The sequence below is a fragment of the Lithobates pipiens genome, unplaced genomic scaffold (genome assembly GCF_037356315.1).
Source record: "Lithobates pipiens isolate NorthernLeopardFrog02 unplaced genomic scaffold, aLitPip1_a1.2 Scaffold_27, whole genome shotgun sequence".
NCBI lineage: Eukaryota > Metazoa > Chordata > Amphibia > Anura > Ranidae > Lithobates > Lithobates pipiens.
The window spans coordinates 215,132,845-215,153,364 of record NW_027507788.1 but is presented as its reverse complement, the minus strand read 5'-3'; the positions used below and the strand labels follow the sequence as shown (position 1 = coordinate 215,153,364).

The following is a 20,520-nucleotide window of genomic DNA, read 5'->3' as shown; positions in this document are numbered from 1 at the left end:
TGTCAATCGTTACTTATGTGAGAAACAAGAAGAGAAACTCCACTGCTCTTAGGTCACTGGCTTTGCCCATTGATGCCAAACTCAAAATGATACTGGCACAGCTGTGAAGTCAGCCCATCGCTTATTGCTCAAGGCAGCGCCAGCAATTCTGGAGAAACCCTAGTTGAGAAATTCTGGGTTAGATACTTCCCCTCATATTGGTGGTCATTGAGAAGAGTGCCCCTCTTAGCCCCTGTACACACGGTCGGAGATTTCGACAACCAAATCCGTCGAATTTTGTCCGTCGGATTTTGTCCATCGGATCTTGTCCGAAACTGTTGCATACACACGGCGGACAAAGTTGTCGAAAAATCCGATCATTCAGAACGTGATGACGTAATTTCGTTACGATGGGACTACATTCAGGCTAGTAGCCAATAGCTTTGATGTAGGAATTTGATCTGAGCATGCGTGGCACTTTGTCCGATCAAAATTCTCTACACATGATCGGAGTATGTCCTATCGGATCAGTTTGTTGGAAAATATTTCCAACAAGTTGGAAAATTGGGTCCGACGGATATTCCGACGGAATCAGTCCGATGTAGGCCACACACAGTTGGATTATCCGACAAACCGGTCCGATAGGACACATTCCGACGGAATCTCTGACCGTGTGTGCAAGGGCTAAGAAACAGCTAAATGATAATTTGTGTCAATCTTTACTTATGTGAGAGACATGATGAGAAACTCCACTGCTCTTAGGCCACTGGCTTTGCCCATCGATGACAGATCCAAAATTATACTGGCACAACTTTGAAGTCAGCCCACCGCTTATTGCTCAAGGAAGCCCTAGCAATTTTGGAGGAACCCTAGTTGAGAAAGTCTGGGTTAGATACTTCCCCGTATATTGGTGGTCATTGGGAAGAGCGTTCCTCTTAGAAACAGCTGAATTATAATTTGTATCAATCAATACTCTTATGAGAGAAAAGCTGAGAAACTCCACTGGTCCTAGGCCACTGGCTTTGCCCATTGATGCCAGATCCAAAATTATACTGGCACAGCTTTGAAGTCAGCCCACCTCTTATTGCTCAAGGAAGCCCTAGCCATTTGGGAGGAACCCTAGTTGAGAGAGTCTGGGTTAGATAAATCCTGAGGCATAAAGTATCTAAGAAACCTTGCTTGGAATTATCTGCTATTTTTTTTTAATACGCTGATTGTTGTTCTCCAGAAGCAGTCTTCTGACAAAGAAACAGGATCAAGCTGCTCGGAAGATCATGAGGTTTTTACGTCGCTGCCGTCACAGGTATGGAAGTGACTAAGTGAGGACGAGCCACACTTGGTGTATACTTGCCTATTTACAGGATATCAGTCTGGTGTTGCAAGGTTATTCCATGTGGACATGCACAAAGTGTTATCTCTTAGCTCTCTTCTAACTTACCAGCTGCAATTCCACCTCTGGACCACCTACTGTGCTGACCAGTCTCGTGTCCCACAACTTTAAAGTGGTTACAGCGGAGTTGTTTAAAAAAAAAAGCACTATTGGAATATTTTGGCTGTAGTTTGTTCACATACTCATACCAAAGACAACAAACGTCTTAGAGCCTATATAACAAGATGTAAAGGGAAATACTCTATAATTCATGGCCATCAATCTGCTTTCATCATTCTTAGGCCGCGTACACACGGGCGGACTGTTCGCCCAACTTTGTCCGCTGAACAGTGTTTGGGCGGACAGTCCGCTCGTGTGTGGGCTTTCAGCGGACAGTTTCAGCGGACAGTTGGACGGACAAGGTTTTTCGGAATTTCCGAAAAACTGTCCGCTGAAACCTTGTTTCAGCGAACAGTCCGCTCATGTGTAGGCTTGTTCGTCAAACAAAGTTGCGCGCATGCTCAGAAAGGATTTTCACGCCGAAAGCTATAATGCAGTGTATAGGACGTCGTATTTTTCGTCCCGTCGTACGTGCCGTTCACGTCATCGCGCACGGTTTCAGCAAACTGTTCGTTCGTCGTGTGTGGCCATGTCCGTCCATGCTAATTTTGAGCGGACTGTTTGCCGAAACTGTTGGACGGACAAAGTTGGGCGAACAGTCCGCGCGTGTGTACGCGGCCTTAAGCTGAACTACACTGCATCTGAGCACCACAAGCCAAAAATACTATTTCATTCACAATTCCTATTAATTCCTATTTTGCTGAGAAATGTATTTGAAAAACCCCCCCTAGCATTTCTGCCCATGGCCATCATGAGTAAGGGCAGATGATTCATGTAGCATTTACTTCCTGGAATCCATCTGCCCTTAGCTCAGGTGTGCAAGAAGGAGGGTGTGCTTAGTTGAGAAAACCCCTCCTCCCCTCATAAAGACTCTTGGGATGCATGACATAATTTGCCTAAGCTTGCAAACCAGGAAGTACCCAAAGAAATGTAAAAAAAGGTTTTAACCTCTTAGCGTTGGCGCCTCCCATGCCCTTTAAGTATGACGCCGGGAGGCGGAGCGTGCCTTAAGATCACATGACCGCCGTGATTGGCTGTACGTGGTCTGAAGCTTTTGTTTCGTCAAAGGCAACTGTGCTGGGAGTGTGCAGCGTCGGCGCCTCCCATGCCTTTTAAGTATGACGCTGGGAGGCGGAGCGTGGCTTAAGATCACATGACCGCCGTGATTGGCTGTACATGGTCCGAAGCTTTCGTTTCGTCAAAGGTAACTGTGCTGGGAGTGTGCAGCGTGTGCGCGCTCTCAGCACAAGTGAATAGGCAGCAATTCACGCAAATATGCGCCCCCCCCCCCCCGGCGCTAAGGTCCGAGAAGCTGCATATTTGCGTACGGACAGCACCAAGGGGTTAAATAAGTAAATATAATATACATTTCTATCTATATACTAACGTTTGCAGTATAAGGATTACAAACAGTCAATGTTGATTGCTGAGTGAAGCTACGCTTTAAGCGGTCAGTTGATATTGGTTGTTATGGCGTTTTTTTTGCTCTTTTTTAAAATGTTCAATTTCAGAATGGCTTATTCAGAAAAAAAAAACAGTTTCCACATACCACAATCACGGTCTGTTCAGTGATTTACAGTTCTTGGCAGAGCAACGCCTTGGGGGCTCTTTGGTGTCTGAGCGTTTTATATACCTTCAGGTAATGCTGAGAATAATTGCTTATTTGGGGGTTGCTGCCAGAGATGCCACTTCACATTAATCAAGTATGCCATCAGCTCCCTGGTTTCTCAGCACAGCAGATTTTATATAAAGGCCCAGATGCCACACAGTCCTCAACTCTCCCACAGTGAAAGAGCTGAGGGCTATCATGATGTACAAGAAGGGAGCCTTGAGGCACTTCTTCCTAATAAATATTTGCACGTAAAGCCATCCATAGACCGTTCATAAATCTCGGCCGGTTGAGCGGGGACCAGCCGAGATTCGAACCATGTATACAAGTTTATTGTACCCAAGTTGATCAAACGATCAGCCTTGGGTACAACCAGAATATCAGATTTTTCATGGGATTTTTGTCAACGGCTATAGCCAATAGCAATAATCGCTGTGTGTTCTCCTCGGCCAGAATGACTCTCTGCGACCCCCTACAGGGAAAACACAGGAGGGGATTCCCCCATCAACACAGTCAGTGGTTGCAAGAAAGAATATCGCTCCATCTATGGTGGGCTTTAGACAAAAGAAGAAGCCACTGGATATTTCCCATTTTTACAAGGCTGTACTGTATGTAAACACCCCATATACTGGTTAAAAAAGCATCACACAAGCTTTGATGACTCAAAGCAGACCCAGGAATAGAACCTCAGCAGCAAGTGGCTGATGGCTCCGGTCATCATGTGAAGCATCATAGAAGTGGTCTTATTAGACTTCTGAGTACAAGCAATCAAAGCTCCTTCAAAAGGACACATAGCTTCTGGGTAATCGCCATTTCCACATAGCAGACCCATAAATTGATGTCCTACCTTGCAGTTTAACAATTTCCTGGAGATCAGCACAAATAGCAGCAGGGATAGAGCAGGGAGGAGGTGCAAGCTGTGCTCTCTCTCCCCTCTCTGTACACAGAAGTTAATACAAGATTGCTCGTTGAGCAGAGTGTACAGAGCTTGACTACTGCCTCCAGCAAAAATTGTGGTTATAGGGCGTTAATCAAACCCTGCAAAGCCCCACCTGACTATGTTCTGAGTTCTCTCCAGTATACAGAAAGGTGGGAGAGGAGCTATGGGGAAAGGGGGTGGGGGAGTTTTGAGAGAGAGCACAGCCCACACCTCTTTTGGCTCTCTCCTCCACTTTGCCGCTGTCACTACTCCTGTAGTGATGAGTGGGATGAGAGGTTATAGGAGGTGGACTTGGAGGGGGGGGTGGAAGAACAGAATTTGTGCTAGGGGGGAAGATTTGGGAAAGTGAGGGCTTGGAGAGGGGGATTTACAACCTACAGACCACTTACCTCTCTCTGCCTTACAAACTATTAAAAAGTAACTATTATAGGGTGTGCAGTGCGTTAACACGTGCAAAATCACGCATTTTCCCGCACCGCACCCAAAAAAATGTTTGCAGACGTAGGTGGTGGGTGCCATTAATTCCTAATGCCCCCCCCCCCCACCCCCATGCATCTAGCAAATATTCTATCATCTGGCTAATTCCACAGGTACCACAGTAACATGTGTTTTGGTGGGGGGCGTGATTTAAAAAAAATCATGCCAGAACCTTTTTTTGTGTGCTTCATGAGCACAGAGCAGCCTACTGCGTTTCCCCAAAATAAGACCTACCCCGAAAATAAGGATTTTTCTAGGATGGCTGCAATATAAGCCCTGCCTCGAAATTAAGCCCTGGTTAAAGTCCTTATAAAATCATGTAATCCACGCTGTAAAATGGTTATATAATGCCCAGTGTGTGTCTTTATGTAACAGTATTGTAGAAAATACCTTATTTACAGCACCGCTGGGCGCTCATGTGACCCACTGGAGCTCTCCTCTTGTCCTCACTGCTGACCTTGGCGGCCCCTCCCTTGGCAGTGCTCGGAGCGGGGCTGACGTCAGCGGGGATCTCGGCATCTCCTTCAGCAGTGCTCGCAGCCTGGGAAGAAGAGCTCCGGCGGGTAATGTGAGTGCCCAGCGGCGCTGTAAATAAGGTAATTTCTACAATGTTACATAAATACACACACAAATACACATTATATAATCTATCTACAGAACGGATTACATGATTTTACAAGGACTTTAACTAGGGCTTATTTTGGGGATTACAGAGATGCTGACTCCTGAGCTGACAGGGAGGGAGAGGGGGGGAGAGAAATCAGGGGACAAATAAGACATTGCCCTAATGCATTTTTTGTAGCCCAAATGAATATAAGACCCGGTCTTATTTTCGGGGGAAACACAGTACAGTGGAACCTTGGTTTACGAGTAACGTGGTTTTGAAAAACGAGCAATTTTTTTTTTGAATTCTGATTCGGTTTGCGAGTGTTGTCTCGCAAAACAAGCAGAATTCAAGCGAATGGGCGGTGCAGTACAGCATTTGGCCGGAGGTGCAGGGGCTCCGGGGACACTCGGAGCGGTTCGGAGCCATTCGGAAATACTTGGAAATGCTCGGAATGACTCGGAAATACGTGGAAACACTCGGAAATACTCAGTTCCTGAGTGTTTCCGAGGCTTTCCAAGCTGTCCCAGAGTATTTCCTAGGCTCTCCAGCGCCCCCCCTCACCCCTGGCCACATGCAGTATTGCATGTAATAGAAGTCGATGCGGAATGACTTATCTTCGTTTCCGTTGACTTCTATGGGGAAACTGGCTTTGACATGCGAGTGATTTGGATTACAAGCATTCTCCAGGAACGGATTATGCTCGTAATCCAAGGTTCCACTGTATTTAAAAAAAAAAAAAACACGACATGCTTTGACATATCTCTTGGAAGCCCTTGGACTTGGTGTGCCCTGGGGCCATCTGCAATTCTAAAGGGTGCCTTGACTGAAAGAAAGGTGGAAAAATGTTGCATCAGAGAACTAAGTGTCAGCTAGCAATGGTGTCCGTAGTTCTGCACGAGAGGAAAGGTTGGAGTCACCGCCCTCCAAGAATGACCGATATTGCCTATCTAACTTTTTTTTTTTTGGTGAAATGACAGGGTCTCTTTAACCTCACCATTTCAAACTATATTATAAAGCCACATCAGAGCCCTTCCGTTGCAGAACATTGCTTTATAACACAACAGGTGCAACTTGTGAAACCAAAGGGCTTGCGTCTCAAAGGAGAAGACTGCTATATCCTCTGCAATATTTATTAATGAGCTCCAACAGGCCGCTCAGCGAGCTGACCCACTTAGTCTATCGTTCTTGCAAATAAAAATCACTGGCGCAGTCATCTGTCTGAATTCAAATAAACTGGCTGTAAATATAAGCAACTGTTCATAAGGACAAGTTAATTTCCGAGTATTTCTCATGTGTCGGCTACCAGACCGGCTACAGGAGAGGATATAAGCTGAACAAATGGCGTGAAACAGAAGAATGATGGCAAGAAAGGAACCGGGGGGGGGGGGGAACCTAATGCTGGCTACACGGCATATCATTTAAATGATAGGTGAATATTCGGTTAAGTGCCCGGAGGATGGACGAGCTGTCATTGTTTTAATGACCATGTCTGAAAAGCAATAGCTGAAAGACAAGGCAGATGGATCACGGTATAAAGAAAGATACCTCTGGAATTTAAAGGCGGTAGCTCAACTGATTGCGCTATATAAAAATGCTCTACAAAAAAAAAAAAAAAAGTTTTAAGGTATACTGGACTCTACTGGTGCCAGAGCGGGACGACCACACAAGATTATAAAAATAAGAGTATTTTATTACAAAGGACTAAAAAAAAATATTTGTATGTTAAAAAAAACATTAGAATACAGTTAGAAATGCGATGTTGGCCAGGCTAATAATCTTTGCAAATTGATCCAAGAAGCTGACATGTTTCACCCGTTAGCTTCCTCAGGACCTCCTTCACTTTATAGTTTCATAGTTAGTAAGGTTGACCAGTCCATCCAGTTCAACCTGAGTGAGTGTCTACAATTGTCCCTATCCCTGTACATTTCACACTCACATTGGAGCCCACAATCCAAGGTCCCCATTCATATACTAGGGACAATTTTGGACAGAAGCCAATTAACCTACCTGCATGTCTTTGGATTGTGGGAGGAAACCGGAGTACCTGGAGGAAACCCACGCAGGCACAGGGAGAACATGCAAACTCCAGGCAGGTAGTGTCATGGTTGGGATTCAAACCAGTGACCCTTCTTATTGCTAGGTGAGAGTGCTAACCACTACACCACTGTGCCGCCCACTTGGTTGCTAAAGAAGAGAAAAACATACAATAATCAACATAAATCCCATAATGTTGCAATATTATCAACACCGTATGTCTTTCAATATATGCTGTATACAAAAAATATATATAAAAACGCTATAGATACATGCCTTCGATGCACTTTGAAATGGGTCACAGAGATTGAAAATTGATCCAAGAGGTCGACACGTTTCGCCTGTTAGCTTCCTCGGGACCTCCTTCACTTGGTTGCTAAAGAAGAGAAAAAAATACAATAATCAACATAAATCCCATAATGTTGCAATATTATCAACATGGTATGTCTTTCAATATATGCTGTATACAAAAAATATATATAAAAACACTATAGATACATGCCTTCGATGCACTTTGAAATGGGTCACAGAGATTGCAATAGCTGTTGGGCCTTTTAGGAACGTGGCAGGGTTTTCGGAAACCTAAAATGTAATATTATTTCATGTAGAAACAAAGAAAAGGAAAAAAATATATAGTTAGCGGAGACTCATTTAAATCGCAGAACAGCATGTGTTAAAGAAAACTAAAGTCAATACTATCAAAAGATCCAGAGATATGAGCAGCTGAAGTTCCTTGAAAGTCTCAATTCCCTGTAAATTTTAAGTATTGTCCTCACCTCTATCCACCTCTCTATTGGTCGATCACATAAAATGACCAGCAAGGGAAGCTTGGGAAGGGGGCAGAGGAAAGCTCAAGGTTTAACAGAAGTCAGGGTTGGCAAGTAACTTCAGCTGTGGTATAATATATGATATATTATTATACACTATATTTTCAAAAGTATTGGGACACCTGCCTTTACACGCACATGAACTTTAATGCTATCTCAGTCTTAGCCCGTAGGGTTCAATATTGAGTTGGCCCACCCTTTGCAGCTATAACAACTTCAACCCTTCTGTAAAGGCTGTCCATAAGGTTTAGGAGTGTGTCTATGGGAATGTTGGACCATTCTTGAAGAAGCGCATTTATGAAGTCAGGCACTGATGTTGGACAAGGAGGCCTGGCTCGCAGTCTCCATTCTAATTCATCCCATAGGTGTTCTATCGGGTTAAGGTCAGGATTCTGTGCAGGCCAGACCTAGTTCCTCCACCCCAAACTTGCTCATCCATGTCTTTATGAACCTTGCAGGCCAGTCAAGTTCCTGACCTCCAACCCGACAGAACACCTTTGGGATAAATTAGAGCGGAGACTGCGAGCCAGGCCTTCTCGTCCAACATCAGTGCCTGACCTCACAAATGCTCTTCTGGAAGAATGGTCGAACATTCCCATAGACACATCTCCTAAACCTTGTGGACGGCCTTCCCAGAAGAATTTAAGCTGTTATAGCTGCAAAGGGTGGGCCAACTCGATATTGAACCTTACGGACTAAGACTGGGGTGCCATTAAACTTAATGTGTGTGTGTAAAGGCAGGTGTCCCAATACTTTTGACAATATAGCGTATGTCTGGATCTACTGACTTTACCAACAAAGGTAACCTCTGCTCATGGATTTTTCTCCTTGCATGCTCAGTTTAAAGTGCTGAGTGTTGTAACAGGTCTATTCTTAAACCAAGCAAGTGACAAAAGCTAAAATATGAATCTGTGATCTCTCTTTTGATAATCATGTGTTTATTGATATAACTTGAGATACTAAACATAAAATGTGACTAATTTGTATATTGTTTGTTCATTTGCATTTTTCATTGCTGAGTGAAGCAGGGTCATTTAAAGGGGTATAAGAGGTATTTTGTGGGTTTTAATGCAGCATTACAGTGTAACAGCTCAACTGAATGATGAAGCATGGTGGAAATAATTTATGTGTCGGTTTGTGATGATGTAATCTAATATTACCACATAACATTTATAAGAAAAAAAAATAATAAAAAAAAGTTGCATAGCAATTATTTAAAATGCATATGTATTCTTCTTCTTTGTGAATGAGGGCAAATACATGAAGGTTACCATATTTGTCCACTAGATGGCGATAGGTATCATTTCCTATCATGCTTAGCATCACTTAGTGGTCAAATGTGGTATTTTCCATTTTAAATCAATGAAAAGCATTCAACCAGCACAGGAAATGGCCTCATAACATTTCATTTTTTTTTGCCCCTATTTGCAGAGAACATGCGCTGTCACTCGGGGAAAATTGCTATGTGATTTTTATTTTACATAAATAGACCCTTTTTAAAGACAATGGGGGACATTTATCAAGTGAATTGGTGACACAATTAGAAGTGGATAAGGCTGCGCTATTATTTTGCGAAGAATCTGGAACCAATTCGATGTGTTTGCAACCACTGGCAGCCAACTGAGACAGATTTATGACAGATTTTCGCTCTTAAGAAGTGCACAATGAGGAAGCAGTCATGGGTCGATTCTATTCAGTTGCAGTGCTGTTTTAGATCAGCTAAATGGGGGAAATTATAAATGAAGCTGGAATCCCAATGGAGCTTTCTGATAAAATCAACTAAATAGATTTCGGGTGCTCAATGTCTCGCGGGTCATGTTCCTTCTAAAGCAGCCACAGCCCGAGTACGTGAGTGGAAAAGCCAGTCTCCAGCCAGCAGAAGCATAGTAGGACCCTTTAGATTCGCTCACATATGTTATAACAGTAACATGGGCGTCAATGCGTGCACTGGGCATTGGACATGCACAGTGCCCAAATATGGTGCATGTGTTGCAATGCATGTTCGGTGGCAAGGTACTTTAGGGTGCCTGTTAACTGAATTTGATCGCATTGCACTAATGCACCTAATGTTGCAGTAAGTTGTAGCACCCCCCCCCCCCCCCAGATTAGTGCAGGTTGTTAGGTGAATTTAGTTTAGCTCCTCTGTAATCAGTGGAGCAGGGGCTGGTTGTTCTGGCCTGCTCAGTGTCTCACTGGCTACTGGTCTGATTGCTTCCTCCTGTATTCTACAGGATTCTATAATTATGGTCTGAGGAAAAACAGAGTGAGCAGCCTGAATATTTATGAGACTTCAGCCAATCTCTGTGGAAGTGTGCCCAGCAGGTGGCTGGGGAGACCATAAATAGTCTATGGCCTAAGGGAGGGCGGAGGGAGAGTTCCTGGATCCAGTCGAGCCAAAGGAGACACCCTAAGCAGGGGCTCTGCCCCTAGGTCAGGATTACTGGTAGGGTTGCCACCTGTCCAGGATTCACCCGGACAGTCCAGGTTTTGAATAATGTGTCCGGGTTTTAGGCATACTAAAACCCGGACACATTATTCAGACAAGGCTGTGGCTCTCCAAGTAACCAAGATAGTTGCACACAAATCTGTTGCCGTCTAGGAGCTGGTGGCAGGGCGATTATGTCAGCAAGAGCAAATTGGCCACACCCACTGTTCACTGCAGCACGCTATGCACACCGCATTACTACTCTCCTTGGGGCACCCAAAGATGTCCCAGACTGCTAAAGTGTTCAGGTTTGGCTTGAAGAAAAGGTGGCGACCCTAATTACTGGAGGTGCCATTTATATAACATTGAGATCCCAGCTGGAGCCTTAGCTGGGGTGCGGGGGGGGGGGGGGGCCTATACGCAAGGCATGGTCTTGGAGTCAGTTTGGGTCTGGAGAAGCTAACTGGAGAGTGCCAGGAGGAAGTTGGGGGAAAAGGTGTCCAACTGTCCTATGATGATGTGAGTCTGTGTCTCCTTCACTGAAGAGTGCCCAGTGGATATCGGAAAGGAGGCCACCGATGGTCCTGTGGTATTGTGAGTAAAACGACCTGAGTACGGGACCTTACCGACTGTGTGCAGATCTTAGTTCCAGGAAGGAAGTCATAGTCACATGGCAGCAGAGAGTCGTGTGGGACTCTTTGGTGCACCTTAGAGATAGAAGAGTCCTCAGAGAGTTCATTTCACCAGTTTTAGGGTATCCCATGCTCCCCTTACCCCAGCCAAATTCAAGGTTACAATAAAGCATTAAAAAAACTGTTCTGGGGGCCTCTACTCTCCATGGGGAGTCAGTGGGTTTATTAAAGAAGTCCAAATACCTCTACTGAGTCGGACCTGAAGTTTGAGCTTATCTGTCTCATCAACTGTCTCACTGCTGCTGTTTAGCTACGCCTTTCCATAAGCCGGAATTGATACATGTCCCCCAATGTATGTGTGAAATTTTGCCGAAATAACCCAGCATTACAATATATAACGCCGCAATGAAATGATGCACTGTGGAAGAAGTACTGTATGTGTGAGTTTTCTTTCAGCTGCCTAATAGCTGTTTGCTATTGTTTTGCTATCTAAAGCCCTCTGGTGGACCATAGACTGTTCAAAAGGGTGAGTTTAGTCTCTGCAAGTTGGAATCTCTTTTCTGCGTCCCTAACCCGTTGCTTTGTGCCTGCTTGCATGAGGCTGTAGCCAAGACTTGTCTGCAAGATATACACTTCCATCCAATGATACCAGAAACAATAGAAGCCATTCTATTGTGTTTTCTGATCCAAGAAATCCTGACGGTAGCACATGGGTATGCCAAAACTTGCATGAATTGCGTCCATGGGCCCTTATCGAAACCATCACCGGCATGCTTAGAAAAGTGGTGGCAGGAACTGGACTCCAAACTTGGTGGCTGTTTTTCTGCCAACCCAAAGCACACAACCTGGAGGGGGGGGGGGGGGGGGTGCAGGGGGGGGGGGGCATTTATAAAGCTGGAGGTGTTTCTGTCAGCAACCAACCAGATTTCAGCTGTAATTTTTTATCTCCTGAAAACCTGCTCCGGTTGCCGTCTGTGACTTCTTTCTTTTTTTTTTGCTCCGGCTTTTATAAATCTGCCTCTCAGTTTGCAATGATAATCAACCATTGAACATTTTGCTTGTTGACCTTAATAATACAGCCTGCTGTTGATTTATTTTACAAACTTTAGGTTTTCACACAAGATCTACGAATAGAAAAGTTAAAAAGCACCAGCCAGCTTTCCACATCGGTGCCAGCCGACAATGTAGATCACTAGGATCTAGTGCAGCGTGTGGACCAGTTTTCTTGTATCTTGACTACAAATGGACCTGTACACAGTGATCAGACCTACCTTGGAAATACCACAAATAGAATTTGAAGCGCAAAACCATTGCTAAGAGGTCCAGATACAACTTTATTCCAAAAGAAAAGTCAAGGAGGGAATTCCAAAAAGTAGCCAACGCGTTTCGTTGGCTACGCGTTTCACGGGTTCAAGAGCCCCCTTCTTTATCAAGACTTGATTGACAAACAATGCGAATAGGCTAGAAATGAACTGGACCTTGCACGTTATATTTTTCCAGTGTGATTGCAAGCACGGGTCTTGTCAGCAGCTGGATTGGCAGCCTCGATCAGAGGTCTGGATCATTAAAGAGTCAGTCCACCCAAAAGTGATCTTTAGTTATAGGTAAAGCTTGTTGGGCTGAGTCAGCCTCTGGCTTCTTAAATGTCGTGGAGACCACCTACTTGTTTACACTTGGGAGCTTTGGGTCTATTTTGCCTGATGAAGGAACCCTCCATAGGTTACCAAGACATTGGATTCATGCGGCATGCCTGACTAACACTAATTAAGGCAAGTAAAATTGTGCTGGAAATATATTTTGTCAAACAGCTGCCTAAACTCAAGTTGAGGAAAGCTGCCCCCACCCTCAGCTCCCAAGTGTGCATACCAATATCTAAAACAGAGCCCCATAATTAAAGACCAACTTCAAGCAACATGCTCTTACAACCTGTGAAACGGCATACATTCGTTTGGGTACATAGTTAATCAGGTTAATAAAAGACACAGGTCCACCAACCAATAGAAAGAAAAAAAAAGAAATAGTGCCAGGACCCGGATCATCTGCTGATGGCACTGTGCTTCCCAGAGTGGGAGGAGGTTGTAGTTACGGTCTCCACCAGCAGGTGTTCCCCAGCAGCTAGTAAATCCTGTAATCAGTCTCTACCTGATGCTGGGAGGGTATTTAGTAATTTCTCTACTGTTGCACTCCACTTAGCCCCTGTACACACGGTCGGACATTCTGCCAACCAAATCCGTCGGATTTTGTCCGTCGGATTTTGCCTGTCGGATCTTGTCCGAAACTGTTACACACGGTCGGACTAAGTTGTCGAAAAATCCGATCATTCAGAACGTGATGACGTAACTAGTAGCCAATAGCTTTGATGTAGGAATTTGATCTGAGCATGCGTGGCACTTGGTCCGATCAAAATTCTCTACACATGATCGGAGTATGTCCGATCGGCCCAGTTGGTCGGGAAATATTTCCAACATGTTGGAAAATTGGGTCGGACGGATATTCCGACGGAATCAGTCCGATGCATACCACACACAGTCGGATTATCCGACAACACGGTCCGATAGGACACATTCCGACAGATTCTCCGACCGTGTGTACAAGGGCTTACAATTCCATAATGTTATTATTATTATTATTTATATACACAATTTATATGGCGCCAACAGTTCAATTAAGTTCAAGTAAGTTCAATACAAAAGATACAGGAGGGCCCTGCTCATAGAGCTTACATTCTAAAGGGAGGGGGTGGTGGTACAAAAGGTAATACCTGCAGAGGACGATTTGATGGGGGGTGGCTTGGAGACAATTGTTAGGTTGGTGTGGGATAGGCTTCCCTGAATAAATGAGTTTTCAGGGATCTCCTAAAGGTGAACAGGGTAGGGGCTGATAGGATATACTGGGGCAGGGAGTTCCAGAGGATGGGAGAGGCTCTGGAGAAGTCCTGAAAGCGAGCATGGGAATAGGTAACAAGGGAGCTAGAGAGCTGGAGGTCCTGGGAGGAGTGGAGGGGATGATTTGGGCGATATCTGCAGATGAGGTTGGTGATGTAGATGGGGGCGATGTTGTGAATGACCTTGTATGTTATGGTTAGACTTATGAATTTTACAGGGTGGGGTAGGGGAAGCCAGTGAAGGGATTGGCAGAGAGAAGCAGCAGTCACAGATCATTTAGTGAGGTGTATTAGTCTAGCAGCAGAATTCATAATAGACTGTAGGGGGGATAGCCTGCTTAAGGGTAGGCCATTAAGGAGAGAGTTGTAGTAGTCAAGGTCGGGAAATAATCAAGGAGTAAATAAGTTGCTTTGTGGTGTCATTAGTCAGGAAGGGTCAAATTCTGGAGATGTTGCAGAGGATAATGCAACATATATCCCAACGCTGGGATTCCCAAGGCAACCTAAAGGTTTAACACCAGAGTCCCTGATACATAGACATATTGTAAGCAAAGTTTAATAGTAGAGGAGGGATTAAATACCCTCCAAGCAGCCAGCATCAGATAGAGACTGATTATTGGAATCTGCTGGCTGCTGCAAGACACCGCTGGTGGACTACAACCTCCCACTCTGCCACCAGCAGGTGATCGAGGTCTTGACAAATTGAAAGTCTCCATAAATAGAGCCCTATACACAACGTTGAGCCAGAGGAAGGCAAAACCCTTATAAAGCATGGTCCAATTTTCTTCAGTGGGGAATAAAACAAAAAATCTTCGTAATCCCCACATTGCTGATCCATAGGAATCTGCAGAGAAGGTCTATGTGCATGGGTTCCTTCCAGTGACCATCAGAAGCTGCTCCTTTGGTAGAGGCTTAGGTTGCACCCACATTGCTCATGGTTGAATTAAACGATGGCCAAATTTGACTGTCCCCCCTCCCCACTCTCCCACTGGTCTGCACCCATGCTGGGCTATAAGCAAGTGTTCCTAGGTACACTTACCTCATCACCTCTGTCACCCAGCCCACAGGGATCACTGCTTCTGAACTCCACCATCTATGGAAAGTTCGGTGCCCAAGCACGGTATGCAGTCACACTGAAGCGAACTGTACTGGATAACAAGTGAACGAAGCCCAGGACTACCTCTTCCAAGTGGTTCTTTGCACAATACACTTAACCATTCCCAAGCAAGGCTCAGAGCACTCACACTACACGACCAAATCACACCAAGGGAGTGAACTGTGCCGGGCTGGGGTAAAACTGTTCATGTCAGTGCACCTTTAGACATCTCCTGGTGGTCACTACATGTCCACATTTGTGGTTTTCTCCTCCAAATGCAGCTACCGCCTCCTGCAAACCCTGCTCCTCCATCACTGTGTATTGGCTCCTAATGAATTGACTGGTTGCACTTTCAAAAGAAAATGGCTGTGTCCACTGTGCCTGGCAGACAGGTGCTTTTTAAATGGTTGTGAAAGTAGTCTGCATTCCCTCTTTCAAGAGTATAACACTAAGCACCATTTCTGACTGCATGCTGGTTTATCTCCTACTTTATCATCTTGGGTGATTATCTAGTCCACAGCTAAATAAAAATGCACTGTTGCAACAAATAATTTGTAGACTGAAATTCAAGGATGGCTCCATCCCAAATGGTTTTCCTCTCATTGATTTGCATGAGGCATGGTCCAATCCCCAGCTGCTATTTCACCGTAGGACCCAGGTGGAGAGATCTCCCTATCCCTGGCAGAGCCTTCACAGGAGGAGAGGTTGACCAAAAGCAAGAGCTTGTTTGTTTCAAATGCCTCTGAGTGCTTCATATATTGCTATGAAGACACCTACCTGCCTGTGTACCCTCTGTTGGTTCTTTATAGGAGGTTGTAAGAGCTCACAATCTCATGGCAACAGTAGCTTAGCTTTAAAGACCGACTCTCAGAAATTTTAAAGTTCTCCCTTGCAGTGCTAACTGCTCATTCTTTCTAGAATATAGTAAAAGCAGTTTTACTTACCTGATCCTCAGCTCCCTGGCAGACAGTGCTCCCTCGTGCCCCAGCAGTAGACGGTCTCCCAGAGTCCAATGCAGAGCTATAGATCCTTCATTGATCTCGATGACATTAAGACCCAAGCCAGCTGGAACACGGGGGGGGGAAGAAAACTCTGCAGGGACTGGTCTAGGTAGGAAAATCTTCTTTTCTATACCCTCTAGACCTAAAAGAGCAAATTAACCCTTGCAGTGCGGACGCAGCCCCAAGGTAGACTTTTAAGGTTTCCTGAAGTTGGGCCTTAAGCCAGACTCTTATTCTGTCATGACTCTTCCAAAGCATGGGAATTCTTCCTAACCCTCTGCAATACAGAAGATCTACCTAGAGACAGAACCTTGATCCACTCCATGCCTCATTGGGGAAATATGTTTAGTGTGGAGTTGCTCCATCCCTTATGCATGTATTGCTCTCAAAGTATCCACTGTTCACCAGAGGAAATGTTCAAATTTTGTTTGCCATTAAGGGGGAATCATGGATACAGCTGTGTTTGTGGACTGCAGTTGTGTTTAATAAAGCTGTGATTCTGGAATTCCGCTTTGTCAATGGCAAGCTTTCCTACTCTTTAGCCTACAGCTCCCCCTGTGGTCAAAAGCAAAAATTGGAATATTTCCCTATTGCATACTTTGTATATTTGAAAAGCCCGTAAAAAAACAAGATACTTTTTTTTTTTTTTTTTTAATGTACAGTACTTGATTTTAAACTTCCCATTTAAAAAAAGGCAATGTTGGGGTTTTCAGTTACAACAAACTAAATAATGCTATCTGAGGATGTACTGAATATGCATTGGCTGTTTAAATTCATGTATAGATAAAACCGATAGCTTTGTATAATAACATACAATATTTAGCAGTGATATGCAGTAAATCAAAGCAACCAGTAATATATGAAGTTACATTACATTGTATATTGCCGTATATTATTTAAAAAAAAAATAAGATTCTGTTTTTTATTTTTTATAAGTGTGCAAATATTTTTATACCTAATTCAAATAACTTTAACAAATTGAACTAACTCCTTTTTTTTTCCATGTCTGTTATTTTTAATTTAGAGAGGGCTTCCTACAAATGAAATAAAGTTTACCGTTCCATAAGTCATTCTTGCTAACCTCTTTGCGCTGTGTAGGGTTAATGTACAGTTAATACAAATCGCCGTTGTAACACTTACCCCTAGAGTCTACTTGTAGGAACTACATTCAACTCATTTTTTTTTTCCCTTTTTGTTTTCCACTTTTTTCCCCTCAAGTCATGGATTTTTTTAAAATATTTTTTATAACAGCGAAATATATATTAGAATGATATAGAAGAAATAAATTGAATAAAAATATATATTTTTTAATGTTCTGCTTGTATGAGTATCAGGAAAGATATATTATAAAACCAAAATTAAATACTTTCCTCTGAACTATTTGAACTAACACAATGTTTAATTCATTCATTGATAGAAATATGTTAGGATGTATTCTTTTAACTTTTATATTAACTTTATACTAAATCCATTTTTTTTTTTTTTTTATTTCTGTACTACCCAATACATCATAAAATACCTTTTTTCAATTTTATTTGTATTTGCATGTTTTTCCTATCGTCAGTGGAGCTGGTCAGTTATCTTTATTCGAAGCCCCAAGAGATGAGGAGAGTCAGTATCTTGCACTTGTGACTCCTATACAGGAGAAAATTCATCCCCGCAGCTCTCTCGGTTTCTGGACGCAGACCCACCGAATCCGCTACCACCCTGCATGGTGCTCAAATTTAGGGCTACAAGCACATGGGAGCATTTGCCTGTGCAGGGAAATGACATTGGGGATTACCTAGAGCTGTGTACAGCCACTCTAGGGTTGCCACCTTTTCTTCAAGCCAAACCCGAACACTTTAGCGGCACATGCCAATTTTTTTATTTATTTTTTTAAGGGCGAGCGCTGTGGTGTAAAGGGGGACTCTACGGTTTCTGCTCAACAAAGCTCCCACTTAAATCAGAGTTCCCAGCATTCCCCCTTAAATCAGGGTTCCCAGAGCTCCCCTTACATCAGAGTCCACAGGGCACCCCTTATTATTATTATACAGGATTTATATAGCGCTAAAAGTTTACGCAGCGCTTTACCATATAGAAAGGAGACAATACAGTTATAATACAATAAAATACAAGAGGATTAAGAGGGCCCTGCTCAGAAGAGTTTACAATCTGATAGGGTGGGACAGGTGGTACAAAAGGTTGTAACTGTGGGGAATGAGCTGATGGAAGTGGTATAAGATTAGTTGGAGACGCTTTCCTGAAGAGGTGAGTTTTCAGGGATCGCCTGAAGGTAGCAAGAGTAGGGGATAGCCGGACCGGTGGAGGTAGTGAGTTCTAGAGGATGGGAGAGGCTCTGGAGAAATCCTGGAGAAGAGCATGGGAGGAGGAGACGAGAGAGCTTGAGAGTAATGCCGCGTACACACAAGCGAATTGTCCAGTGTACTTAGTCCGGCAAACAATCCGGCGGATAGTCCGGCGGACTTTCTACCGAACGGACTTGGCCACACACTGACACACAGAAAGTCCGGCGTTTGCTAGCGCGATGACGTACAGCACGTACGACGGGACTAGAAAAAGGAAGTTCAATAGCCAGTAGCCAATAGCTTCCTTTTTCGTACTTGCTTCTGAGCATGCGTCATTCTTAGTCCGCCGGACTAGCACACTGACGAATGTATTGTCCGCTGAAACCCAAGTCCGGCGGAAAGATTGGACTGCAAAAATACTTTCTAAGTCCGCCGGACTTTGCGCTGGAAAAGTCCGCTGAAGCCCACACACGATCGAATTGTCCGCTGAAATGCGTTTCGGCGGACTAAGTACGCCGGACAATTTGATCGTGTGTACGCGGCATAAGAGATCTTGAGAAGAGCGGAGCGGACGATTTGGGTGATACTTGGAGACAAGATTGGTGATGTAGCTTGGGGCAGATGTGAATGGCTTTATATATTGTGGTTAGTATTTTGAATTTAATTTGCTAGGTGATTGGGAGCCAGTGTAGGGATTTGAGGAGAGGGTTGGCAGATACCCCTTACATCTGAGTCCCTCCTTATCTTAGGAGGGACTCAGAGGCAGAGGCAGGAGAGAGAAGGGCGGGAGGGGGGAGACTTCGGTCACAGACATTGGATGGTTTCAAATTTCTAGCTTACGCATCCCTTTCCTGAGGTACAGAACACTGGGGATTGGAGAGTGTGGGTGGGCAGACAGAGAGGTAGGGGTGGGAGGAAGAGGAGCAGATTGAGTCCTCTCTCATCTCCTGTCCATATATGGGGGTGTGGCCTGTGCGCACACCTATGTACTTTGTGGTTGTGGTACTCAGTTACTTGGGGAACTGCAGGACATTCTGAATAATGTGTCCAGGTTTCAGGCAGTCTGAAACCCGGACACACAATTCAAAACCCGGACTGTCCTGGTCAATCCCAGACAGATGGCAACCCTAAGCCACCCATAGATATGAGTGAAAGCGGTTTATGCAGCTATGCGTTGCTATTTCTATAAAGTAGTGCACACACATAGACGACTGTGCTACCTTGCACAAATACCTGCGTACAGCTTCCTATGCCCACTTATATCTATGGGTAGCTGTATACAGCTCTAAGACATCCCAGTCACCAGAAACCCCCAATGTCTTTATGCTGCACAGACGAAGGTACCGATGTGCATGTAGCTTTAAAATTTTTAACAAAATAAATGCAAGGGCTGTACCGAAAGTAATGCAAAAGTGTGCATAACTTTTTATTAGCTAACATACTGTAGGTTGTTCAGTGTCACATGTTATTAGAGTAACTCTTTCTCTATAGTAACTCTTCTTCTTTTTCATTGCAGGTAATTAATGGGTTCCAAGCAGAAACAATGTTCTGTCATTGAGTTCTTGATGAAGGAGGGGTGCAGGCTGTCCGACATCCATAGAAGGTTACAGAATGTTTACAGAGATGATATCTTTGACAAAAGCAATATCTTGTCATTGATTGCTCTTGTCAATGGCGTCATCTCCGTAAACATTCTGTAACCTTCTGTGGATGTCAGAAAGCCTGCACCAGTGGAGGCTGGTGAGGTTTTTTGGGGGGGAGGGGGCGACAAACAAACCCTCCCTTGGACCGCCAGTGGAGCGGCACTAGCACAACTGCCCCTACCTCCCCCCCCCCACGGCACGGCACTAACAACCCCACCCATCCCACCTGCTGTCTGGTCAGTCCTTACCCTGGATGCAGCCATCTTCCTGTCCCTGTCCTTAAGCATGGCGGGCTTGGTGAATGCTGCTCCGGGGTCCTCTCCTGGAGCAGCTTCCTCTTTGCTCCTCCTGAAGCTAGGATCACCTGACGTTTTGGCCAGTCGAGAAATGGGCTTCATACCTGCTTACCGATTAACCAGGAGGAGGATAAGTGTTGCAACACACCTGTGCAATCCAAATCCACCCTATTTTGAAGCCTATTAGAGCCTCTGGCTCTAATCAGGTGCTTAAAAAAACGCCGCTGTAATTCATGCACCCGGTGTCCTGAAAGGGGCCGGACGCATGAATAGGGGGTGGCCACGGCGGCCGT

The 20,520-nt window shown here is 44.5% G+C and overlaps 1 protein-coding gene across 14 annotated transcripts in view; it reads left to right on the top strand.

Annotated features, from left to right (window-relative positions):
• CAMTA1 (calmodulin binding transcription activator 1) overlaps positions 1-20,520 on the top strand; it is a 2,106,456-nt gene that overhangs the window by 2,058,104 nt on the left and 27,832 nt on the right. For 8 of the 14 annotated variants that reach the window (XM_077458256.1, XM_077458247.1, XM_077458249.1 and 5 more), the window contains 2 exons: positions 1,208-1,282; positions 11,515-11,545. In XM_077458256.1, coding sequence (XP_077314382.1) covers positions 1,208-1,282; positions 11,515-11,545 — 106 coding nt within the window. The remainder of the gene's footprint in view (positions 1-1,207; positions 1,283-11,514; positions 11,546-20,520) is intronic. The other 6 variants (XM_077458246.1, XM_077458252.1, XM_077458253.1 and 3 more) reach the window with 3 other exon arrangements.